This window comes from Sorex araneus, chromosome 2 (assembly GCF_027595985.1).
Source record: "Sorex araneus isolate mSorAra2 chromosome 2, mSorAra2.pri, whole genome shotgun sequence".
Classification (NCBI taxonomy): domain Eukaryota; kingdom Metazoa; phylum Chordata; class Mammalia; order Eulipotyphla; family Soricidae; genus Sorex; species Sorex araneus.
Genome location: NC_073303.1, coordinates 358032998 through 358060026, shown reverse-complemented (window position 1 = coordinate 358060026; position 27029 = coordinate 358032998). Strand labels below are relative to the sequence as shown.

Genomic DNA, 27029 nt, shown 5'->3' with positions numbered 1-27029 from the left:
GTCCTCCTCTTATGTTCAGTTTTTCTACATACTGCAGATTAGTGAGATCATCCTGTGTTTGCTCTTCTTTTTGCTTATTTCACTTCATGTGATTCCCACTAGTTCTGAGTTGCAGCACATGGCTTGGTTTTTTTTTTTCATTTCTATATATTTTTTAAATTTATTTATTTTTAATTAGTGAATCACCCTGAGGGTACAGTTACAGATTTATACACTTTTGTGCTTATGCTTCCCTCATACAAAGTTCGGGACCCCATCCCTTCACCAGTGCCCATTCTCCACCACCAGTAAACCCAGCATCCCTCCCACCCTCCCCAATCCCATCTCCCCCCACCCCACCCTGCCACTGTGGCAGGGCATCCCCTTCTGTTCTCTCTCTCTATTTAGCTTCTACGGCCCGCAATAAAGGTGTTGAGTGCCCACTGTGCTCAGTCTCTAGCCCTCATTCAGCCCGCAACTCCCTTCCCCCGCATGGCCTTCAACTACATTATATACATGGCATGGTTTTGTTGCTCCTTGCAGCTGCGTGGTGTTCCATTGTGTATATAAACACATCTTCATAATCCACTCTTCTGCTGCTGGACACTGAGGCTGATTCCATCTCTTAACTGTTGTACCAAGTGCTGTGACGAATAATGGTGTGCATATGCCCTTTTGGGTGACCCTTCTTGGTCCTGGAAGCAGGCACCCAGAGGAATGCCACTTATTTTTAAAATCAGAATTTTCTCTTCACATAGAAGCATTCTGGGTCTTTGCGTTCTCTGGCTGGCATTAAACTAGGGCCACTACCTGCAGTGAAAAGGTTACTTTCCGTAGTAATTTGCAGGTTATCTTATTTAATGTAGCTTCTTTTTCCTTAAAAATGCCAAATGAATACCAAAACTAGAATTTGAAGTGGAGCAATGGAAGTTGAACACTACATGACTTTAAAAAAGTGTATTAATTAGTAGAACTACGGCTGTAGTAGAATTACAGAATTACGGTGTGAATTCTCTGGTTCTTGGTCACAGTGAAAAACCAGAAGTGAAAAACCTGAAATCATCTGTTCTCACGTCAGCCAGCTGTCATGACCCCTCGCCAGGTGGCAGAAACCACAATCAGGAAAGGGCCCTTTGAACGTTAGGCCTGAAAGACCTGAAGAATGTAATAGATTGAAGTTCACCGGAGGGAGGGAGGGAGGAGTTTTGTCTTATTGGTAGCCTTCTCTTCCCAAGCCTTGAGTGGAGGAGGGAGGCGGGAGGGAAGGTAATAAGGTGGGTTGGTTCTCTGTTATTGTTAGTCTTCCCTTCGGGGGTGGGGGGGAGAGGGAAGGAAGGAAGGGAGGGAGGGAGGGAGGGAGGGAGGAAGGAAGGAAGGAAGGAAGGAAGGAAGGAAGGAAGGAAGGAAGGAAGGAAGGAAGGAAGGAAGGAAGGAAGGAAGGAAGAAGGGACTGAGGGAGGGAGGGAAGAAGGGAGGGAGGGAGAGAAGAGGGAGGGAGGGAGGGAGGGAGGGAGGGAGGGAGGGAGGGAGGGAGGGAGGGAGAGAAAAGGGAGGGAGGGAGGGAGGAAGGAAGGAAGGAAGGAAGGAAGGAAGGAAGGAAGGAAGGAAGGAAGGAAGGAAGGAAGGAAGGAAGGGAGGGAGGGAGGAAGGAAGGAAGGAAGGAAGGAAGGAAGGAAGGAAGGAAGGAAGGAAGGAAGGAAGGAAGGGAGGAAGGGAGGGAGAGAGAAAAGGAAGGAAGGAAGGGAGGGAGGGAGGAAGGAAGGGAGGGAGGAAGGAAGGAAGGAAGGAAGGAAGGAAGGAAGAAGGAAGGAAGGAAGGAAGGAAGGAAGGAAGGAAGGAAGGAAGGAAGTTAGTTCTGTGTTATTGGTAGTCTTCTCTTCCCTACATTTCCAATCCTTATTGCTTTAACTCCTTGGGTACATTTCATCATGTTCTTAGGCTGGTGACGGCCGTTGTGTTCATGCATTGCTCCCGCTGTGCTTCTCTGAAGGTGCTCTCGGCTTCTCGTGGTTCAGTATTGGGGTGAAGCCCGGTGTGCGGTGGCCTTCCTCTTCATTCCCACCAAGAGCCCCTCTTTTCCCCACAGATCTTTTGCTTTCCTTTCCCATTTGAGCGTCCATTCCATGGCCGGTGTTAGAATCCACCACCGAAGTTCTATCAGCAGCAGAAAAGTTTGAAATTTCATTTATTACAGAAAATGTATTAAAATGAGAAGACTCTTAGTAAACTCTCTCCTGTGCATTTCCAGCTTTTACATTATCCAGACATGTTTTTAACTGTTTTATTCTTTTATCGCCTACAAAATCCCTCACACTGAAATATGTATTCACCTCCTGCAGTTCAGTTTTATGTTCAGGTATTTGTTTGTTCTGCAGTTTTGTTTCAAGTTAGCCTACCAGTTGTCTCCTGTATGCTGTTAGGTCCGAGAGTGTTCGCTGAAGCACTATTTATAATAGAGAATCTGGAAGCATTTGCAGTGATTAATTATAGGTTGTGGCTGTTTGTCTGCTGAGGTACCAGTAATGGGCATTGGGTAAATGTTGAACAGAGGATGTGGGGAATGAGAGGGGAGAAGAGCACCTACTTCATGGAATTTCAAAAGGGGTGTGTGGGGGGGGGTCACACATTCATAGACATGTCTTGATGTGTGTAGCATCTCTGGAACCATATTCAGTAAACTGGTGGCAGTCCGGTGTCGGTGAGTCAGGGGAGCGAGTAGAAAATGTGATGGCTCAAAAATAAAAGTCCAAATAAAAGTCCTAATTACTTTTAGGGCTGCAGCGACAGCACAGCGGGTAGGGCTTTTGCCTTGTATGAGGCCGACCCAGGTTCAATTCCTCCGCCCCTCTCGGAGAGCCCGGCAAGCTACCGAGAGTATCCCACCCACACGGCAGAGCCTGGCAAGCTCCCCATGGCGTATTCGACATGCCAAAAACAGTAACAACAACTCTCACAATGGAGACGTTACTGATGCCCGCTCGAGCAAATCCACGAACAATAGGACGACAGTGCTACAGTGCTACAATTTCTTTTAACTTCAAATGGAAAAGCGAAACCTCGCCTCCAGTGGAGAAACCGGAGAAAGAGAAGGGTTGCGGAAAATGCAGCCGCCCTCCCAGCATCTGCTCAGCACCTAACAAATCCCCGCTCCCCTTCCTCAGCCTCCCCTCGCCCAGCGCCCCTTCCCGCCCCGCCCCTGCAGGCTTCTCAAGGTCCAGGCTCACCTTCGGAAATGGCTTCCCTCGTCTCCTGCTAGCAGACCGGTCTGCCTCCCCAGCACCCGGCTTACTAAGGGTTGTCGCCTTCAGAGACGCTTTGTTGAGCTGTTCCATTTCTAAGGACTCTGTCCAGTACCTCTCGGTATCATTATTTCACATGTATTCTTTAAGTAATTCTTTTTTTAATTTGCTTTTTGGGTCACACCCAGCGATGCTCAGGGGTTACTCCTGGCTCATGCACTCAGGAATTACTCCTGGCGGTGCCCGGGGGACCATATGGGATGCTGGGAATCACACCCGGGTCGGCTGTGTGCAAGGCAAACACCCTACCTGCTGTGCTGTCGCTCCAGCCCCTATTCTTTAAGTAATCGTTTCACTTATTATTCTTCCTATCTGTGAGTGCAGATTTAGAGAACATTCATCACCTCTGTCATCTTTCCTTTATGTCACATCTAGCATTCACAGTAAGAGCTGAGGGAAAACAGTGTCTCAGATAATGTCAGCTAAAACTTGGGGTCTTGGAACGTTGGAGAGGGGGGCTGTGCTGGTGAGAGTGGCATTGGGACGCTGTGTGCACCAAACTGTCGTTATCCGTGTTAGAGCTTAGTACCTCAAGAAAAGTGGGGAAAATAAACAATTTGGAAGAGCACTCAGAAGCCCTGTCTCTTGAGTACTTGGCGAGCTGCTCAGTCGCACTGTGTGGAAAAGACCCCGAGAAGCGTCTCACGTGCAGTACGTGGAGTGTTTGAAGTTCTCTACGGGAGATCATTAGAGACTGTGCATTGTGTTCAAACCCGTGTTCTTTGTGCAGGAGTATCACTAAGGAGCACTGGGTGTTACTATATTTAGCATTTAAGAGCCTACTACAGCTTATACCTCAGAGGTTTGTGGTGGGTGAGAGGCCGCACACCGCTGTGCTCAGGGTCTTTCCTGGTGGGGCCCAGGGGACTGTGGGGGGGTGTTGCACTCTCTCTGCAGCCCTTACTGGAGACTGTTCTGAAGCCTCAGGCTTGCCTTAATCTTAGGAGGCCAAGAGGACATTCTTCTGTCTCCTGGCCGCAGTGCAGCTACTGTAGCATATCCCGTGCGGACCTGGAGCCCTGCTAGTGGACAGGCGCACATTCGTGGGCTTTCTCCTGGCGAACTGACCTTTGGGCTTGTGTGGGAAGTCGCTGGCTCTGCCAGGAGGGTGCTTGTAGCTCGGTGCTCTGTGATGCCCCAGGGACTCTGCAGTGCTGGGGGTTGAAACCCAAAACCAGGACTGTCCCATGCAAACGCCTGCTCCAGTCCTTTGAACTGCCTCCCTAGCCCCGAGTTGACTTTTCCATCATTATAAAATCTATTTCTAATAGTCACATTCTGTTCTTAATTGCCGCTCCAGCTTTGTGATGGTTAATACTTACATAGATATAGTGGGGTGTGTGTGTGTGTGTGTGTGTGTGTGTGTGTGTGTGTGCATGTGTGTGTGCATGTGTGTGTGCATGTGTCTGTATGTGTGTGTGCACGCGTGTGTGTGCGTGATTTTACTGCACTTTTCAGTAAATCAGATAAATCAGTTAATTTATCTGCACTTTTCAACTTACAAGTGACTTTGGTAAATGGCGTAGTCCTAGCTTTTTTATCCAGTTCAGATATCTCTGCCCCTTACTTGGTGGATTTAGTCCATTTATAATTAATGTAAATGAGCTTTTTTCCCCCTTTGGAAATCACACAGGGTGTACCCCAGAGCCAGGAGGAGCTGTCTGCCTCTGGCGAGCAGACTCCTGTGCTTGCGTTGGGCTTGTGCCTCTGAAAAGATTTTTTTTTTTTCTATCTGTTCCAGCCAGTTTTTAATTGTTTGTAGCGGGAGACTTGTTCAGTATAGTCCATCATTAGAAACAAATCTTACCATGCGTTGTCTGTTTCAGTGTATAAAAGTTACAGGTTTTACCCCCCCACACACCTCCTATTTTGGCAAAAATATGGACTGTCACCATTACATGAAACTTATATAAAGATTAACGCAGTTAGTATTCAAGAAAAAGGGCATGATGATTTTGTGGCAAAATCAGGCATGTTTTATTCTTTTTTAAGAATGTAAAGCTATAATTCACAGGCTAAATTAGACTAGAGAAATTATCTAATCAAACTCACTTTTATGATGAGAAATCGATATGATTTTAGATCACTGCTATTGTAGATGAGTCTGCTTGAGCCCATGTGAATCCCAGGCTTCCTCCGTCTGTCCGTTTCTCTCTCTGGTCTCACAGCAGTGATCCTCTGAAAATATCCCCACCCCTGTTGGAAATGAGCTTTTCATCTGTTAAATACCATATTTTTAATGGATTGATTGTTTGGTGTATTGTTATTCTTGCAGTTAACATGGGCATGAGCAAGTATGTTTTCTAATAATCAGCGTTTGTGGAACTGCCTAAGGTCTGGGAGAGGAGCGGTTGGTTCTGGCGAATGGGATTGGACACTAACATACTTGTTTGTCTGCGTTTCAGTTTGTTTTCCCTGCTCTCCAAAAAGCACAACAAAGTTCTGGAACAAGCCACACAGTCGTTACGAGGTTCCTTGAGTTCCAGTGATGTCCCTCTACCAGATTACGTAAGTAGCGACCTTACCCAGTCCGTAAGGCTCTCCTTCTGTAGGGTTGGGAGAGAGCCCGGGGACACGGGTGGCGGGAAGTTGACGCTGGCAGTGGGATTGGTGTCTGGACATTTCATCTAACACTCAGAGAGGAATAACTTCTTAAGTCATGACAGTTTAATAAAATTTTTAAAAATAAAATAATTTAAAAAAAATAGAAGAAAAAGTAAACGACAAAAAGGAACTGCATGGCCATAGTGATAGTACAGTGGGGAACGCATTTGCCTTGTATGCGGCCCACCCAGGTTCAATCCCTGGCACCCCATATGATCCCCAGAGCACCACCATTAGTAATTCCTGATTGCAAACCCAGAAGTAGGAGCATTGCTGGGTGTGACCCAAAAAGCATGCAAACAAAACAGTAACTACATTTTATTGTCATTTTATTTTTGTAAACATACACATGAAATTAAAATGGTAAATTGCAGATGTATAGAGATGCTTTTCTTTAATTGCTAAGTTCATTAATAGCACTGTCCTCAAGATCTGACTGTGATCTCGGTGCCTGAGAAAGCTCCAGTGTTCAAATAGAAAAGCGACATCTTGAATCAAGGGGAACTTTTTTAAAAAGAAGAACTATTAAACAGGAGATTGAAGAGAGTCAACTCTAAAGCTGTAATTATTAATCATTCATAATTATGAATCTTATTACCTTAGTCAGGAAATGCACTCTAATCGACAGAAGCCGTCAGCTCCCAGGGAATGCCCGCAGCGCCCACCTGGGTGCCGCCAAGGACGCAGACCTGGGGTGGAAGGTCACTGGTCCCAGAGTGGCCTCCTCTTCCTCCCTCTCTCCCTCCGCTGGGCTCTGCTTCCTTCCTCCACTGCTGATGCCGCTTGCTCTCGGCCGGGCTTCCTCCCTTCAGAGCCCGCCTCCCTCCCCGACCCAGGCCCTGTTCTAGGTCCTGGCAGGGGCTGCCGGTGACCGCTGCTTCAGGTCAGCGGCCACTCTGGTCTCGCCAGCCTGGTCAGCAGCAGACGGTGCTATCCTGCCACCTTTGCCCCGCCCACTTCCTAGAGCGGTCGGGTGGTTGGAGCAGGGCAGAGGTGAGCGGTGCAGGGTAGCGGGCAGGGCGCCCGGGAGTTCCCGAGACAGTGCCCGTCAGGGGGGTTTCTTCTGAAGTTTGGAGTGGGGCTTGATGGCGGGCGGGGCGGGGCCGGTGCCAAAGGCGTTCTTGTCTAAGCCGCACGGGCCGGTCACTCCTGTAGTAAGGACCTTGCTAAATTGGCTTTCTGCAGACAGCAACCCAGTGAAACGGTTTGGGAAAGTTTGCAGTGTGAGTTGGTCGTGGCTGTGTGTGCCAGCCGGAGCCGCTGTGGTGTGTTTCCCTCTTCTTCCTGGTCTGAGGAAGCCTGGTGGCAACCCCTTTAGATCACTGCCGATGCCCAGAGGAGCTGTGAGCAGCCTCGCCCGCACGGTGTCACTCCCGCCTGTCTGGGTGTGTGAGAGTCTGTCTCTGGCTGCTGGCTGTAAGAAGTTTCAGCTTGTCACCTCAGCTTCCAAAGTCCTTTTTCTCTGGGAAAAAGAAATAAGCCCTGAAAGATAGTACAGGAGCTGAGGCGCTTGCTGTGGCCATCCCCGACAGTGCTCAGCGTCTCCCGAACCACCGAGATCACTCCTAAGCTCAGGGCCAGGAATGGCTCACAACCAGGGATGGGCCATCGTCACCACCTCCCGCAGAAGACACACACACACCACACACACCCCACATACCCCACACTCACACACACACCACACATATCACACACACTCACACACCACACACACATACCACACTCACACACATACCACACTCACACACATACCACACACACACCACACACATCACACACATATATCACACACCCACCACACACACCACACTCACACATACCACACATATCACAAATCACACACCTCACACATACCACACTTACACACACACAAACTGTGTGCAAACACCACAAACACACACCACACACATATATCACACATACCACACACACCACACACACATAAACATACCATACACATATATCTCACACACTATACACACATATACCACATACACACACCACACACACATGCATAACACGCACATGCATACCACACACATCACATACACATACACATACCACACACACATAGACATACCACACACACCACACACACAACACCACTCACAAAATTTCATTCTGTCTGCACAGAGTGGTATGGGGATGAGTGTTTCCCTCTGCATGTTTTGTGATTTTCCTTTGGTTTTGGTTTCATTTTTGCACCACACCCATCAACGATCAGGGCTTCCACCCAACTTGGGGTCACTCCTGGCAGAGCTTAGGGAACAAATGGGATGCCAGAGATCAAACCTGGGCTGGCCGCATGATGTACTATCTCTCTAGCCCTTGTTTTGTGACTCGTATAATTATCATCTTGATTTATGTAAAATCCCGATTTCATTTATCCCCCAAAAGATAAAAACTGAGTTGATGGTTTTGATAATCCCCCGCGCCAGCAGATGTACCTGCGCCTCCCCAAACAGTGCCGACTGCACACAGGCCTGCCTGAGGTTCCCCTTGAGACAATTCCAAGGCATCAGAGACCAGAAAACTGATAGGATTTTTTTTTCCCAAATGGGCAATAATAATACTTGCAGTGAAAGGACAATTGAGCTTGTAACAGAAGTATTAAATTCTACTGTTAAACTTTGCCCGTTCTTAGGGGTCTTGCATGAAATTTTCATGTAGTAAAGATGAATTTTAAGTTAGCATCTTCCTTTCTTTAGGAAGTTCCGCTTGGAACCTGCCATCGGCAGGGCCCCCTTTAACATTCATTGGTGTCATTTTCCACGTGGGTTCGTGATGTTCCCTGGGACTTGACTGAGGTGCGTGTGTGGTGCTGGGTCCGGGAAGCGACGGCCGCTGGGGCCTGGAGAGCCAGCACTGCCCCGTCATCTGTCCACACCCAGTAATGAGTGTCCCCGTGGCCGTTCCCAGGCCCGTAACACTTTGTGTGATTGCACATTTGAAGCCGTGCTCTCTTAGCCGGCCTTTCAAACTGGCCATTAACTGGGGAAATAAAATAGGTCCCTCCCTTCTGCTTCCCCAGAAAGTTTGCATAAGTGTTTTTGCCAGCAGCCACATGAAATCCTGCGTCCTGGACTAGTGCTGTGGGCCATTTGTTTGTTAAGGGCGGAAGAGGAAAAGCAAAGGGTCCTGACTGTTTCGGAGGATCCCTGAGGTATACTTTCAGCAAGGAGTTTGTATAAGTACTTAGAACTAGGGTCATGTTTTTCTCTTGACTGTAACGCATAGAGGTCTCTCAGTCTATCTGGAGGTTTCTCAGTTTATTCAGAAAATGTTTATTCTCATTCTGCTGTAAAATTCACAAATCAATTGAGTAACGACCTAGGAAGCAAAATGCAAACTATAAAAACAGAAGTCTAAGCAGCTCTGTGCGGCCATGTTTGTATGAATATCTCGGGAACCCTCCGCCAAGTTCTCGAGAATGAGGCACTGTCCCGCTGGCTCGGGGGAACGGAGACAGAAACTGTAGACATGTCCGGAGGGCCTGGAGCACTGCAGACTCCAAGGGGCAGCCCACGAGGCCCCACGGAGCTGGCCGTGCTTTGGTGTCTTTCTATCAAGACTTCATAAAAGTCAGCACAGTGACTAACGGACCAGGACATTCGTAAAAGGAGACTCTTTAAACAGTCTTTTTAAAAATAAGAATCAACAGCTCAGACGGCGTTGGCCCTAGACAAGATACAAGCAATGGAACACAATAAAAGGATCGGTTAGAGTTGCTTTTTCAACTGCAGCTGCGGTTTTAAAATCGTAAAGAGGGTCACAGTGTCTTAGGAGCCGTTGTTCCCCTAATTCCTAGCAGTCCATCTCAGAGACTATTTTCAGAGGAGGAGATTTTTATTCTAGGTGGAACTCTAAGGAACCGAGTTACGTTTCTCTTTGATCTTCAAAGAGCTTTTGAGTCTTTCCAAAGAACTAACTCCGAACAGCAGATGCAAAGGTGAAAAGCAAAAGGACCCTGGTCCCAAAGTGAAGGTACCAGGCTGAGTAGAAATAGCTGCAGTGGGTGTTTGTGGTGGACGGCGCGTGTGCCCTCCCTCGCTCCTCTCCTGTCTGCAGCGGGCGGCCCAGAGGCCACTGACAGCCCAGAGAAAGGACGCCAATCCGCTCCTGGGTTTCCATTGTTTTAACTCTTATCTCAGGTGCGACCTGGCTTTATTCCCTGCACCTAGGGCCCCCACGCACCTCCCGGTCACCTCTCCCCCACCTCACCCCACCAACGATGGTAGCAACGACGAAAAATACGTAAGAGCCAGAGATTGCACACACGGACAATTGCACACAGACAATCATCACACCTCCAGTCATTGCACACACACACACACACACACACACACACACACACACACACACACACACACCAGTCATTTTGCATTAGTCCTCCATCAAAATGAAATTGAGGGACTGGAGCACAGCTGGTAGGGCGTTTGCCTTGCACGAGGCCGACCCAGGTTCGATTTCCAGCATTCCATATGGTCCTCTGAGCATCGCCAGGGGAATTCAATTCCTGTGCAATGCCAGGTGTGATCCCCCACCCAAAAAAAAAGAAATTGAATGCATGTTAAAGATATGAATTTCTTGCATTCGAGTTTTTTTTTTTTAAAGAAGTAAAGTGATCCATGGTTCAGCAGACCAAGCACAAACTTGGCATGTAGGAGACCCCAGTTCCGTTCCCAGCACTGAGTGGCCCCCTGACATAAAGCCAGAGGGGCCCCACAGCACTGCTGGATACGGCCCCAACCAGAAAGGAGGAGGGGGCTGTTCATTAGCTGGTAATAAGGGTGAGGCCTCAGTAGTGCACAGCGCTAAGCCTTGACAGTGTCCTAAAATTCATTTATTTATTTGGCTCTTTGGGCCACACCCAGTGATGCTCGGGTTACTCCTGGCTCTGCATTCAGGAATTACTCCCGACAGTGCTCGGGGGACCAGCTGGGATGCCAGGGCTCAAACCCAGGTCGGCCGCATGCAAGACAGATGCCCTAACCACTGTACTACCGCTCTGGCCAGGTGTCCTAAAGTTCTTAAAAACAGCCTTAGACCTAAATCATGAAATCATCTGTGACTTTTAGCTTAAATCGTCAGAACATTTTCCTAGGACAAATGTAATTTTCCAGACACAGTGTTTAATTTTCCTATTAATATTTGCATTGTCTGTGTGTCAGCATCAATTATTTCATACTTGAGGTAGTCAGGCTTTTTTAAACGTTTAAACAAACGAGAGTGAGCAGTCTCTACTTAGCTTGTTTATAATCTTAAATTGTAATTTCATAAAGAGAAAAATTTATTTGAAATTTATTTTGCTCATATGTTGATTGCTTTTCATTACCATCCGGCACTCTTACAAACTTCGGAATATATTATGTAACTCACGTTTGAATTGATCGCTATTAATAGTGTTTTTTAGCTTTTGTTTATATGAATAAGTTTTTTTTTTTGTTGTTTTTTTTTTGTTTTTTTTTTTTTTTTTTTGCTTTTTGGGTCACACCTGGCGATGCACAGGGGTTACTCCTGGCTCTGCACTCAGGAATTACCCCTGGCCGTGCTCAGGGGACCATATGGGATGCTGGGATTTGAACCCGGGTCGGCCGCGTGCAAGGCAAACGCCCTACCCGCTGTGCTATCTCTCCAGCCCCTATATGAATAAGTTTTAAATCTGCTTTTAGACATTTGGTTCCTTCATAAATATATCATAGTGTATTCTGACCTAATTGCATATGGCAACAGACTTTAATGGGGGGTGGGTTCCCCCGCCTGCCCCCCCTTTCATTCTAAGACCTCTCCTCTGTATTCGCTCTTTAATTCAAATCTCAAATTCCCTTTGGGATTCAAGTTCTATCATTCCTGGGTAGGGTGATACTGAAAAGTCATTTTTGAGTTACCTTGGGGGTTCATTCTAATTGGAGTGATGTGGCCTCAGAGTTTGTGAGGTTCTGCCTAGCAGAGCAGAAGGGCGAGAGACCAGAAGGCAGGCACCAGTGGACAGGGCATCCGAGAGGACAGTCAGGAGAGAAAGCACGGCTGACTGGCAAGCGGCTTCAGAGCTGCCACGTTTTTTGGTTTTTGGTTTTTGGCTTTTTTTCTTTTCTTTTCTTTTCTTTTTATTTTTATTTTTATTTTTTTGAGTGCATGATCCCCTCTTGTGGGCTTGAAGAGTGTCTGCGGGGTTTTCTGAGGACCGCTGAGGGCCTGGCGTTTCCTCCTGACTCGAGTGACAGGCCCTCGTCTCCCCCAGCCCTCAGCGCCTGCACTGGGAAGACTTGACACCTGTGTGTTCGGTGATACTTGGCCTTACCCGGCTGCCTTCACCGGGGCGGTGCCCACTGGGCTGCTTCGCTGTAAACGTGCTCATTTGTATCGTCACGTACTGTGTATGTTGTTTTGTTTTGTTTTTGCGAGGGGCATCCCTCCTGGTGGTAGTGCTGGGGGGGGGGGCACCTGAGTGGTGCCAGGGGGCTTGAGTCAGGTTGGTCACCTGCAAGGCGGGTGCTCCCCGCCTCCCACCTCCTATCTGTCTGGCGCTGTTACTGCAGAATTTGGAAATACTCTTTGAGACAATGTCACTGTTCTGTTTTTTAACAGAAAGTTTGATTTCTAAGCACACAATTTAGCGTCACTGATGCCGAAAGTGTTTCTGCAGTGCCTCAGGGCGGTCTGCTTGTCGCACTCCTTCTGTAATGATTGGCAGGCTTCTGGGTGGGGGAGGGGCGCGCTCCCACCTGCCCCAGGATCTTTGTGGATGTCAGTGGCCTGGACACTAATCTACTAATCTTCTTCTTTGCTTTGTAGTCCGGTGTACTATTGTGACGGGAGGGGGGGCGGGGGGGGGCATTTGTTCTAAGTTTGATTCCAAGTTTGACCATCAGGGGCTCTTTCTGTTAGCATCCCCTGCCGTCAAGATACATCCCTGCCTTTTGGAGGGGAGGTAGAGGTGGGGGCCCCTCAGGAGTCACCCTTGGCTGTTCTCAAGGGACAGATGCTGTGGCCGGGATTTGAACCAGGGTCACCTCGCATGCAGGCGAGCGCCTCCCTCCTGAACTCGGCCTCCGCGCCTGCCTTTCCAGGTGCTTTCTTAGGTTTCTTTCGAGAACCTCGATAGACCCCGAGTCACCCCTTGTCTTGCCTGCACCAGTCCCAGTTCTTTATGGAGAGTCACGAAATTTTAATCAAGGTCTTTAATTTAAAATTATAATTTAGGAACGAACAGGGAGGAGAAGTCAGAAACTCAATTTTGTGATTTTGGTGGTAAATACTTGTAGAGTCGGCTGCTTTAAACTTGGATTTGAGTCTCACACTGCTTAGGTCCAGTTTCTTCTTTGCTACGATTAATGTTAAAGTTCAAATAAATAAATTCTGTTGCAAACAAGGAATTGCCCCACCCCACTCCCACCCAGATCTTCCCCCACCCCTAACTGAAACCCAGGCCCTACGTTAACATCATCAGACCGATGTTCTTGGTTGGATTATAAGTTGGCTTTGGAGGATTTCTGAACTAAGAGTTCCAAAAATGTTCTGAGAATGTATGCCTGAGAGCAGTCTTTAAGCTGGAGGGTTTTGTTTGTTTGTTTAATTGCTTCATTCTTAAAAATCACACCTCATTTGAGGGGAAAAGTATCCCTCCTTTCTTTAGTCCTAGGAAGAAAGGTTTGTCCTCTCTTCTCTGATGAAGAAAGGTAAAATATTAAGGATTTTTTAAAAATATGTCATTAAAAATACTTAACTTTTATGTTTCTTCCTCTGGCTTATAAAAGGAAACTGGATGTATTTGCATTGAAGTCTGGCAATGATTAATTAACTTTCTCAGTGAAGTTTAAAGAATACAAAAAAAAAAACCCAGCCATATTAAAGTCAGTAGCAATGTGCGATAGATTTGTAAAAACTAGTGATCATAATTTCTTTCTGCCCTTTCCCATGATAGTGGAAAAATTCTTACCTGCTTGTATGCAGAGCTAATGTAGTGAGACTTTTTTCCTGAGATTCTCCACATTTTCTTAACTCTAAAAAGAAACTCATATTTAAATGTTGTTTGCGCAGATTTTTATTGTTTTTCCCTTTCTCTCTCTCTGCCTGAGCCTGTAGTTCCTGTTAGAAGAAAAGAAGTCTCCTCGAGGAATTTTCTTTGATATATCCTTGATTTACATGGCAAATAGAAAACAGCTGTCTATTTAAGCATCTAATTCTTGAAGCCATAGTCCCCTCCAGCGTCATCTGGAAATAATGTAGCTTGTAAAACAAAGCTAAGAAGAAAAGGCAATGTTTGTTTTATGTGGGATGAATGATTTCTGTTGGGGTCCTTTAATTCAGCTATTATGAGGGTTATTAAAAAGTAGTATTACAAAAGAGGCTTAAATGAAAAGAATTTTTTTTGAGCCTGGTATCTTATTATTACAGTTGATTATAGTCAAAGCTGCAAATATTTTATAAATGGCACTTTAGTTTCTCTAAATAAGACTCCCCCACCCGCCAAAAAAAGAAAAGAAAAAAAAACCAGTAATCTTACTCATAGTGTAGTGGAAATTCAACTTTTTCCTTAGATGATTTAATTTCTGAAAACAAATTGTATCAAGAACTCAGTTCTGTCTGTTTTTTGCCAATTTTTATGGATTTCTGAAAAAAAAATTTTAAGCTTCCTCACAAGAATATTTATAAATGCAGAAAATGAATGTGAAACCATTAGAGCTTAAGGAGATGCCAGGGGTTATCAGATGACCCCGCAAGGAAAAGCCGAGCCTGCACCCCCAGCCGGCCCCCCTTAATCTATCCGCAGGTTATTTGAATTTCTGAGATGGGTCGAGAGGCGCCATACACTTTGCGGACGAGAGAGGCAGGTTAATTTGTGCTTTGGCCACGCCGAGAGGTTCTTCTGTGATTGAAGTGTTCCCTGATGGAGTGTCTGGGTTTGTTAACACAACAGAGCAAGTCATTTGGACGTCTGACACCTCCTAAAGGTTCTGTCCTGAAACGTGCCGGTGGTTGCCACGGAAATGAAATCCCTTAGCATGCTCCTCTAGTAACGTGCAGGCGCTAGGGCTTACTTTCCTGCTTCGGAGTCACCTGTACGCTCTCGCCAGGGTGTCCACCCCGGGGCCAGGTGGCGGGAGACTCCGGCCCATACCCCTTCCCGCGACCTTGGGAGGAATGAATGGCTCCTCTTTCTCAGGCGCCTGCTCCGAGCCTACACGGGCTGTTAGCAACCAGGGTGCATCTGTTCCTGCGGGGCTGTTTCCTACTGGTCAGGGGACTCCAGCCAGAGCGGCGGCCCGTCGTGCTTTATTGGTGGCCGTGAGGTCCGGCCCTTCCCATCCTGTCCGTTGGGAAGGCTCTGTGTCCCCGATGCTGCGCTGCTAGCAGTCGCCCAGAGACAGTGCACGCTGAGCCTGGCTGGGCAAGCCCTGGCCCCTTCCCCCAGTGGGGAGCGAGCCCCTGCAGTTTGCTGGACACTCCCCGGCCACGGGAAGCCACCAGGAGCGTGTCCCGGGAGAGCTTGAGCCCCAGCGAGGTTCTGCATTCTGGAAGGGCAACCTGGGTCCTGTTTCTCAGTATCTCGAGCAGACGGGTCTGCAGGGGGACCCAGAGAATGTGGGCGAGAGCAGCCAGAGAGCTTTCCTCACCCCCCAGCTCTCTTCTCCCCCCCCCCGTCCTCTGTATTGTGGCGACTGAGGGTCACACGCGGTGGACCGTGCTCTCCCTAGGTTGGGGCCCCACTTCCTGGCCCCGATGCTCACACATCTTGTAGGCTTTCAGTGCTCCCCGGGGAGCACGGCCCTTTCAGTGGTGCTCACACAAGTGCCTGTGGTGCTCCGGCTCGCGGGGGCCAGTGCTGTTTGCGCCAGCCATGCTGGACTGCTGACCACGGGCCTGCAAGGCGTCCACTCAGAGCCTCGGCGCTCGCCCTGTGAGCCCTGGGGTCTGGGTCAGCCGCCTGCAGGACAAGGGTCTTTGCCACCCTTTCATCTCTCAGCCTCTGAGCTCCGGTTTTGCTGTTGTTTGTCAGTTTTGGGGCCACACCCGGCAATGCTCAGAGCTTACCCCTGACGCTGCATTTGGGAATCAGTCCTGGTGGTGCTCGGGGACCACGTGGGATACCAGGGAGAGAATCCGGGTCAGCCACATGCTAGGCAAGTGCCCCACTTGCTGCGCTATCGCCCCGGCCCCTGAGTTCTCATTTTTGAGCCATGTTAAACTTGCTGTTTAACTTGAAGAACTCCTTTGGCTGTTCTGCCCCTTGGTATCTCTTAGCTTGAAAAAATGTATATTAAAGTAGGGTTGTTTTTTGTTATTTTCTGGCGGGGGGGCAGGATTTCCTTAACACTGGCTTTTCTATTTCCGTGATGTCCGTGAGGATACAGTGGGCGACCGGGAAGGATGTAGGCATTGCCCGGGGGCTTCCCGCTCCCACTGATCGTCGGTGCCCCGCCTGGGTCACTCAAGGTCTTTTGCCCTCGTTGGGCGGGGGTGGGGGGACAGGAACAGTAGAGTGGGCTTAGCTATGCTCAGGCTGCTCCTGGATCTGTGCTCAGGGGTCACTCCTAGTGGGGTTCCAGGGACAGAAACAGAGTCGGTTGCAGGCACGGGAAGCCCCTGGTACTACCTCTCCAGCCTCCGTGTCCTCCTCCGAAGGATTAGAGGTATTTACAGGTAGCAAAGCATAAATATATTTACACATACACGACTATGCACTCATAGTTAAGAAAATACCGACCTGTTTCCTAGAACTCTGTGCTTCCAAGGCTGCTCCTAGGGCCCCTGGAAGTTCTGAGTGGCTTTTCATCGCAGCCTCACGAGGTGGAAGGCCCCGGGCGAAGAGCCGGCACCCGAAGCCGCGGCAGTGTCGGTCTCAGAAGGAGAATGTCTGCGATGGGGGCCTGTTGGAGCCCTCCGCGTCCTGTCATTCCCCACGGCAGCCGATAGTGCCTTCCAGCAGACGTTGCGCTGATAGCAAAGCGGGTGACAAGGTGGCCGCATGACACCCACAGTCACGAGAGCGCGGGTGGGAGCCCCCAGCAGCTGCCAGGTGCTCGCAGGGTCTGTCCCGGGAGCAGAGGGAGTGGGGTGTGGAGGGGCTCCCCGTGAGCCCTGTTCCCGGGTCCTCTGGACCTTGGGACCGGGCCCCTCCCGGAGATGAGGTCACCAGAAATAGGGCCACAGAGTCAGGGAGGGACCCCTGAGCACTACCAGGCGTCGCCCCCAAACAAAACAAAAGGGTTGAGGAACAGAGCCAAGAGACCCAGGAAGGGCCAGAGCCGTCATACAGCGGGGAGGGCGCTTGCACACGGCCGGCTCCACTTCGATCCCTGACACCCCACCTGGCCCCCTTGGCTTTGATCCCTCTAGCCAGGAGAAGGAAAAGGTGTCGTCTGCCTTGGGAAACTGACCGGGGATAGTGAATGGCAGCACATATCCCAGTGAAGCTGCAGTTACGGGGGAGGCACGAAGAGGCGCCTTCAGCGCAGACTGGGCCACCCTCACTGACTGTCCACACGCCCCTTGGCAGCGGTCCTTGAATGAATAATATTTGTTACTCGAGGAAAGTGACCGTGAGCCAAGGATCTTGGGCCTCACCACACTGAGTTGCAGGTGTAAAACTATCAGGAAGTTCAGAAAATCGGGGGCTTCGTCCTCCGTTGGAGAACTCCGCTTGGAATCGGGCTAAGGAAGGCTTTCTAGACAGACTCACCGTTGTTCCTGGTTTAACTGCGCAGGGGCCACCCCTGAGAGCCCCACACCAGCCCACCAGGGGGGGCTCACTGAGCACGTGGCCTCTGCTCGCCCCAGACTATCTGTGGTATTTTAGACTTCATGGTCATGTGCTATCAATTGCATATTCTTGAGATTCATATCTTTGTGTGTTTTTTTTTCAACCCTTTAGAAGTATAAAAATTACTTTTATCTCAAAAGTTGTATAAAAATTGGCCACAGACATCATTTGGTCCAGGAACCGTGGTTTCCCCATCCTGTGTGTACTGAGACAGCCACCAAGGACTGCAGAGGCCCAGGCGTGAGGTTACTGAGGGACAGCATCTATATTCTCTTCGTAGAACAGCCACCAAACAATGTTCAGAAGATGGAATAGAGGGCCCGGAGCGTTAGCACAGCAGGAAGGGCACCCCATGTGGTCCCCTGAGCACCACCAGGAGCAATTCCTGAGCACAGAGCCAGGAGTAACTCTGAGCATCCTAGAGGATGAGCCCCATAATCCCCAAAAACATAAGATGTAATAGAACGTATAGTACGTAGTGGCTGCCTTCCTGCCAGTGCAGGAACAAGACAGCTGCCACGTCACAGAGACGGGGAGAGGTAGCATAGCAGCCGCAGATCCGCTTCCTCTTTGCCTGTGGCTTCCTGGGAGCTAGTGGCTGTTATTTCAGGACATGCGGGAGAGAACGGGAGCACGCACCGAAGGTAACCTGCTGGTTTCATTACTGCTTACCGCGATGGACTCATGGGAACGGGAGGGAAGGGCCAGGGGAGTCCCACAGGGTCTCTGGCATGGAGCAGTCCAGGCAGGGGGGCAGTGGCGGGTCCTTCGCCCTGCATGCTTGAGGCCACAGGTCTGATCCCCGTCACTGACCACAGTTCCTCGCTCTGCAGGGCCGTCCTCAGCACCACAGCGAGCGAGACCCCCATAATACCACAGCGACCACCACCACCAAATTTCTTCTAGTAGAACTGGAATGAACACGAGGGATTATGCATGCAACTAGGATAAGACCTCTGAAAGGAAGAGCAGTCTCTAAAGAGCAGTCTCTAAAGCCGTAATCTGTTCAGATTAACGTAGATCCATTTGAGGGCACGACTAGATACCTGGCACTTTCAGGGGGGTGGCCCTTCCAGTGGCGTCAGAACATACTCTTGGCTCTGCACTCAGGGGACCATATGGGGTTCTGGGGATCGAACCTGGGTCAGGTGTGTGCAAGGCCAGCGCCCTCCCCGCTGTGCTATTGCCTCAGCCCCCGTGACTTTTAGCTCTTGTAGGCAGTACTTTATAGACACAGCCTGAAGAAATGAAGTAAAACTTTTTACTAATCTTATTCATGCTGGAACTTTTGTAGTCTTATTTCAAAGTGCAGGTGCTTATAACAAATGAGTAATTGTGTTTTGTTTGTTTTGTTTTGTTTTGTTTTTTCAATTTAGTTTACCCCTTTGTCCTGGGATCCCCAGTGAGTGGCAGGGGGAATAGTACATGAAGATGTAAAGTAGAAGTTACCCTTTGATCTTGAGTTGAAGTAAGAGCTTGTGTGGGCTCACACTGGTGTTTCAGCTTCTGTGCTTCCAGTATGCGTAGATGTCTGTTCTTTCTGCTTCTGGCCTTTGAACTCATGGAAACAGTGACCGGCCCAGTGCTCCGGCACTGAGCGACCCTAGCAACCAGGTTTTCTCTCAAAGGAACAAGCATTCGCCCTGCCTCTCGCAGAAAGCCGTGGCGTAGGTAACAAAACAGTACAGGAGAGGATGTTCCTTCTTAGAGAAGGAAGAGTTATTGAGGACAGCAACTAGGACATAAATGGCAGGACAGCAGCGTTTGTAAAGCTTGACCAGTAGTGGACCCTAAGCATGGAGGAAGGGGCTCTGACAAAGAGACCACCAGACTTTGTGGCTTACACACACACACACACACACACACACACACTCACACCCCTAATCTGATGAAGCCTCTAAATTCTGGTACCAATTTCTGTAAATATCTGGATGAGAACTTGAAACCGCCACCAACATCCAAAATTGCAGGTATCATATAGGACAAATATATGATATTTGTCCTGGCTTAGACTGATAAATTACAGTGAAAAAGAAGAAAGTGAATACTGCAGGGGTGCTCCCTAGGGATGCTCAGGAGACCCCTCCCAGGCATCCTTGTTCGTGAGGCCGAGGGTTCAGTGTGAGGTTGGAGGAGGTGCCACTGCACCCCCTGTAGTGTGGGGCACTGCTGGGGGCCTCCGGGCGCCACCGGACATGCTTGGGAGGCCAGAGGGATTGGGCCCGAGTGCGCCCGTGGAGGCACGTGTCCTGACTGCAGTGCCTGACCATCCCCCGGCTCCGAGAAACATGACTTTAATAAATGCCAATTTCACTGTGTTGACTTTATTTGGAACCTCCTCAAAATTCAGAAGTATATTTGAAGCCAAAACATTTTGTACCTACTGAGAGCTGAATACCGACTAGATACTTGATCATTTTCGGGGATTACTTTTTTTTGTTTGTTTGTTTTTGGGTCACACCTGGCGATGCACAGAGGTTACTCCTGGCACATGCACTCAGGAGTTACTCCTGGCGGTGCTCGGGGGACCATATGGAATGCTGGGAATCGAACCCAGGTCAGCCATGTGCAGGGCAAACGCCCTACCCGATGTGCTATTGCTCCATCCCCAGGATTACTGTTTTTATGTTTGAAAAAGGCATTATAAGAGTGGAGGGGGCTGGGCTTGAGTGATAGCACAGCGGGTAGGGCGTTTGCCTTGCACGAAGCTGACCTGGGTTTGATTCCAGCATCCCATATGAGCACCACCAGGGGTAATTCCTGAGTGCAGAGCCAGGAGTAACCCCTGTGCATCGCCAGGTATGACCCGTAAAGAAAAAAAAAATGAGAGAGAGAGAGTAGGATTTTAGACCACACCCGACATTGCTCGAGGGCAGTTCCTGGCTCTGTACTCAAGCGTGACCCTGGCCGTACGCAGGGAACCATATGCAATGGCCTGGGCACCAACCCAGCGTGGCCACTTGCAGGACCAGCGCCTTAAGCACCTTGTCGTCCTGTCACCCCTTCCCAAGATGGTAAATTTTAATGTGTATTTTGCCACATTTCCCTCGCTAAAAGGCTAATAATGAACCTTGGAATTGAAATTAAAAAAAAGAAAAAAAGTTTCAGCCTTTATATGACCTAGACCTTCACTCAAGTCTTTGGTCATTTATTAAGTCAAAACATGGGGCCAGAGAGAGAGGGCAGTGGCTGAGTGCCGCAGCTGGCATGCAGCCCACCCACGCTCAGTCCCCGGCTCCCCGTATGACTCCCCCAAGCTCTGCCAGGAGCCATCCCTGTCCATGGGATCTTCGTGGTAATTAAATGAGATAGTGCTTAGAAAGCGCGTAGGGCAGTATTTAATGTTTGGCGTATAAGACGTGCTGTATAAATGTGTTTTTACTGTCATTGTTTTGGAGCCATATCCAGTAGTGCTCAGGGCTGACTCCTGGCTCTGATTTCCGGGATCGCTCCTGGTGGGGCTCGGGGGGACCATATGGGCATTGAACTTGGGCGGGCCAGATGGGGGCGAGCACCCTGCTCACCGCACTGTCGCCCCAGCCCTGTGCAACCGTGCCAGGGACCATCTCAGCGCCGGGACAGGTCCCGCCTCCAGGTGGCAAGACGACGACGGCGTCTTTCCTTCTTGTCAGTCGTGTCGTGTCTAGAATAAGGATCCCGGCGTCTTCTCTGTGGAATTGGACTGAATGCCTCTAGTCCTGCAGAGACGATGCCTCGAGCTGGCGGGTTTTCAGACCCTGATCGCCTGCGTCCAGCTGCGGTGGCCATGCTGCAGGCCCGGAAGGGAAGGCCGACTCCGCCCTGGGGCCTTCCTGGGCCACCCTCACATGAACACGCGGCCCAGGACTGCGGGTGTCAGTTTAGGCTCTACGATGTCCCCCTCGCTGGCGTCCTGTCTGCCTGTCCCAGCTCGTGGCCCGTCAGCAGGCGTCCCTGTCCATCCAGCTCTGCCCCACACTAGAGGAAAGGGGCTGGTCCAGGGAACCCGGAAGAGTGACGCCTGCCCTCAGCCTACACTCTGTCTAGACTCGTGGAAACTCCACGTTTCCACACGTCAGCCCCCAGGAGCCAGTCAAAAAGGGTCCCTTCCTTCCCACTAAAGGGTCACACTCAGGGGCTGGAGCCATAGCACAGCGGGGAGGGCGTTGGCCTTGCACGCGACCAACCCGGGTTCGATTCCCAGCATCCCATATGATTCCCTGAGCACTGCCAGGGTAATTCCTTAGTGCAGAGCCAGGAGTAACCACTGTGCAGAGCCAAGTGTGACCCAAAAAGCAAAAAAAAAAAAAAACAAACCAGCAGAGACAACGTCCCTGCTTACAGAAACACTCGTTCTGCTCCTAGAATGGAGACGCCTCCTCAGATCCCCCTCTGAGGGGCCGGGGTGACGGCTCAGAAGCTGACAGGCTCACCTTGCAGGTGCCTGGCCCGGGTTCATTCCCCGGAACCACCCGAGTGATCGATCCCTGAGCACAGAGCCAGGAGTAAGTCCTGAGCACTGCCGGGTATGGCCCCGAGACAAAACAAGCAAATAGAAAGAACCGATTCTGGAGTCCGGTTCCTTTTTCATTTTTCTTGCCATCCCGACTGCTTGATTTTCCCCCCCTCCCCACCGCCCTCACCCCCACGGAACAGCCCTGCGTGGTATTTCTCTCATTATACCACGCCATGGTTGCCGATGAGTACTCGCCACACGGAACTCTCCGTGAGGCTTCCCAGAAGGTACGCCGTGCTCAGAGACCACCACTAGACATGCGTATCACAGAAGGGGACCGCGGGGACTCGAAAACGAACGCACTGTTGACAGTTCAGAGTCTTGGTGTGTAAGTATCAGCCTGCGAGGCCTGCTCCCCCGGAGAAAGGAAAGCGTTCCTACTCGCACTGTGTCCTTTCTTATTACTTCTTGTTCACAGACTGCTAAGTCACATTCAGTTGCATGATGCTCCTGGGTCCAGAGGCCCTGCAGTGAGACATACCTGAATTTGAACCTGACTGCTTCTCACAGCAGGAAAAAAAAAATCACTTAATCTTTTAGACTTTTAAGTAGCTTAAAAAAAACCAAATTATGTGGCTTTAAGTGTTACTAGTTTCCAAGGCGTTTTAGACAATGTCTGCAGAATCCTGATGTTGGTTCAGGACACTGGGGGTTCCGGGACGTGGGGGTTGGAGCTGGGGACGCTCTCTGGGGTGGAAGGCCTAGGGCAGTGTGGGGCACTTCTGCAAGGAGTTGGGCTGTGTGCGTCCGGAGTTCGGTAGAAAGTCACGGAAGCGTTTTGAACAAGAAAGTCTCTGGTCCGGTGTGGACTTGGGAAAAAAACAGTCGTGTGTGTGGAAGACTGAGTCAGAGACCAAGAAGCCATTTTAAAAAAAGAAAAAGTGAATGGTGAGGGCCCGGGGCTGGCTCCGCCCAAAAGGCTGCTTGCAAGCAGGAGGCCAGGAGTTTGGCCCCCGGTGCTGCCCACGTGTGCCCAGCACGGCCCGTCCGCGCTGGGGAGTGTAATCCCCAGCACCCAGAGTGCGCACCTTCCAGAGAGCACCAAGGCGGGAGAGTCAGCCCTGGTGGGCACTGCTCCCAGAGTGCACGCAGACACCACAGCTGAGGCAGTGGGGACACCCTCCCCGCCACACACACACACACACACACACACACACACACACAGTCACAATCACAGTCAAGGGAACCAGCGGGGAGGCGTGCCAGTGACTTTGTGCTCAGACTGGAGCTGGCACTGTGGGTGAGGGCACAGCAAGAACACAGTGTGCGGAGGGAGGGGGGGAGGTGGCGGGAGGGGGAGGGGGAGGGGGAGTGAGGCTGAGCAGAGCGTTCCACGCTCCACGCTGGGCTGGGCTCGGCGCGACTGTTTCGAGTGGCAAACGCTGACGCCTCTCCGGAGAAGATTCTTTGAGGGATTCAGTGACGCCCCGGAAGGAAGGCCTGTCCGTCTCCTGGGTTTCAGGCTCCTACCTCACCTTCCTTGCCTTAGAATCTGTCCGGTGCCCAGGACCAGTGGTAGTATGTGTTTGTTTAAAACGCTCATCTTGGGGGGGCCAGAGCCATAGCACAGTGGGGAGGGCGTTTGCCTTGCATGCAGCTGACCTGAGTTCGATCCCCAGCATCCCGTACGTCCCTCGAGCACCGCCAGGAGCAATTCCTGAGTGCAGAGCCAGGAGTAACCCCTGAGCATTGCCGGGTGCGACCCAAAAAATAAAAAGTAAAAGGCAGCGTGTTTTTTAAAAAAGAACTAAAATGCTCGCTTTCAATCACTTGGCCCAGCTCCCAGTAATCAGCTTTGTAGTCGAGAATATTCAGCTACATAAAAATAGATATATCAGGTTATAAATACCCCGATCTTCCCTGTGCGTCTGTCAGATGTTAAATTAAGTTATGCTTAATAAACCGAGTGGAAACTGAGTGTTCCCGAGGCTGAGGGCAGGGCGCTGAGAAGCCTCCGCCCCACGGCACCGACTGGGGTCCCGTGCGCCTGCAGAAGGCCCTTAAATAGCGCTTGCATTCTGCAGTGTGCTTACGCGCCACCCGCCCTTGCTTCAAAGGAAGTAGTTCTTATAAGCATGAATAAATGCTTTTTTCCCCCCTTTGCTTAACAAATGTTTGTCATTTTCTTCTCAAAAAAAAAAAAAAAAACGAAACAAAACACAGAGCCAAGAGATTTGGGGGACTGAGGTCCACATGCGGAAAATGAGCACTGCTACACAAAGGGCGACAGCCCGTGTGTGCGTGTGTGTGTGTCTCCTGAGCAAGGCTGGTTTCCTTTCAACCTTTTATCCCGGTGCTCCAACCATTGTATTACTTCCATAGAGCCTCTGTCCATTGAGTTCAAAGCACTTACAATCATCGAGTCACTTATTTCTGGGATTTATTGAATGGATGCTCATTGTTGGGAAGCCCGTGGGCGTAAGTACAAAGTTATAAAAGCTCACAAATTAAATGTAACAGCACAGGAACAAGAGAAAAAGCCGGCAGGGTCGCCGCGGTGCCTGCTGGGCACGCCGGGCTCTTAGGAAGGGAAGAAAGGAGGAGAACACGGCAGCGGATCAGGCAGCCGCCGCACGCTCTCTCTCCCTGCCGCTCCAGGGTGGCCGTGGCCCTGGCGGGGAGGACCGTGGGGTTCGGCTCGGCGAGTCCAGAGCGCACGGGGAAGGTGCTCTGCGAGAAGCTCCCGCTCTCCGCCTCAGCCGCCGCTCACGGAGCACGAGACATTCTTGTCATCTCGCCCTTGTTTTGCGAGAGGACATGCTCAGACACACGTGTCTCCAAGCACCGGACAAGACGTGAAGCACGGCCCTGTTCTAAGCTTCCCACTGAAAGAAAGTGCCTTTTTTTTTTTCTTTCTCTTTGCATTTTAGCTTTGAGAAAATCTTCTTTCTTTTTGGTTATCTCCTTCATCTGGTGATTTTAAAATGGACATTTTCACAGCTTAACCCATTTTTTAAAACTTCAAACTGAGTCTGAAGTGAACCAGAAGTCTCATTTCTCAGGAGCACATACAGAGCACTGAAAATTGCCAAACTATCAGCCGGCACTACTTCAGATTAGGAAGACGTATGTCAAAGGGGAGTTCAAGTGTCTCGAAAGCTTTGCCTCCGAGCAGTGCCCCGGCCAGCAGGGGCAGCAGGAAAGGCAGGTGGGGGCCCCTCTGCCCCGAGCCCAGCCCTAGTCTACTGATTAGCCGTGACCCTTGATCTCTGCTCGTTTATTACTTGGATAAAGCACCAGATCCAAGTGAAAGAGGGGGGGAAGGAAAGCGCCAGGAAGGCAAGCCCTCGGGTATCCTGTTGGGAACCACGTTCACAGCTGGCGTGAGTCTGTCGTCTTCCCAGTTCTCGCCTGTCCGTTGTAGGCCGGCCGGCACCCTCGCTCTAGAAGACACAGTCTGGCTTTGGGTGATTCAGGAGAGGGACTCAGACTACTAATTGACTATGCGCTCGACAGCCAGGCGTGTCCTGCTGCTTCTGGTGCTCGGCCGTACCCCACTGGACACCTCTCAGGACACCAGCTCGGTCCCTGGACGCACTGAGATGTCCAGCCTTAAACGGGACACTTCCTAGGTGCTTTGGTCGAGGTCTCAGTCCAAGTCGTATTTCTTTTCCTTCCACGTCTCCCTTCTCTTGGCCCTCTCGGCCCTTCCCCAGCTCCCAGGCTCCCCCGGGGCCGGCACACCTGAGAGCCAGGGCCGCCGGGGCCCGGCTCGGCAGGGCTCGAATCTGGCGCCCAGACCAGGCCTGCCCGCAGCCCCCGCCAGGCAGCGCTTTGCTTAAATGAGTGACAGATTGCACATGGGAATCCTGGGTTGGCTAATTGGGAGCTATTGGGAGAATTGATTAAATTGCATCAATTAGCCCGCTAACCCGAAGGAGTTAATAAAACTTCCCCAGCTGCCGAGAGGGCATTGAACCAGACCCACCCAAGCCAGTAAATTACAGGGGTGAGGGGATCCTGGCAAGTGCGCGGGATCCTGGTTGTTCTCAAGGCTTCCGAGAAGTGGAAGGAACAGCCGGAGAACGGCGCTGAGGTCTCTCGGTGAAAGGCAGCTTGCGACTGTGTTGAGTGTGCGCGCGAGGTTAATGCGCTTCGCCTTTCTCCCTCTGAGTCTTTGTCTGCCTTTTTTTCCCCTGTATTCTTTTTGCGCAGCGTGTCAGAGTCCTCATCCAACTTACTCAAATTTTAATTGACATAAAGTTGAAGTCATTAAGAAGGTTATAATCATCCTTTTATTTGGCTTGTTGGCACACCAGAGAGCGTTAACAGTGACTGTTGAATAATATCCAGCAAATTAGTTCAAATAATGTCACAACATGTTTCCTAAATATAAATCAGACACACACAAGGAGAACAAATGCTTCCTGAAAATCTCGCTCGAAGAGGCATTTTCCTTAAGAAAGCAGCTCCGTTGCCCGCCTCGGTTTCTGTGCTGCCGTGTTCGTGTTCTCGAGTGACGGGAGGGCCGGTCCCCTCACTCCCGCCGTGGTCATTTCTCCACAAAAACCAAGTGGCTTCCAGGGAAGTCTGAGCCCTGCGGGGCTTTCTGGAGGGGAAGCGGCAGGGACTCGCCCGCTGTCACTGCTGGGCTCATTTAGGACCCTGTGCAGGCACGTGACAGCCGTGCTGACTACCCACTGCGCCCCGGGCGGGGGCCCACGCACACTGGGTCCGGGACAGCCCACCGCTCCTCCCGACACGTCCCTCTGCGGGAAGCCCGGCTCCCTGCCCGCTGCGGGAAGAGCGAAGCACCCTGGCTCCTCCGCTGCAGCGTCCAGGATGGCGGCCGGGAAGAAGCATCCCACTTGGGACAGCGCTGTCCTCTTCGGGCCCCTCCCTCGCGCCGTCCGGGTGCTGCTGGGAGAAACTGAGGCATGTGGGTCCC

The 27029-nt window shown here is 50.5% G+C and overlaps 1 protein-coding gene across 4 annotated transcripts in view; it reads left to right on the top strand.

Moving 5' to 3' along the window:
- Window positions 1–27029, top strand: part of DYM (dymeclin) — a 292576-nt gene that overhangs the window by 192256 nt on the left and 73291 nt on the right. For all 4 annotated transcript variants that reach the window (XM_004616126.2, XM_055127709.1, XM_055127710.1 and 1 more), the window contains one exon: window positions 5684–5786. In XM_004616126.2, the coding sequence (XP_004616183.2) occupies window positions 5684–5786 (103 nt within the window). The remainder of the gene's footprint in view (window positions 1–5683; window positions 5787–27029) is intronic.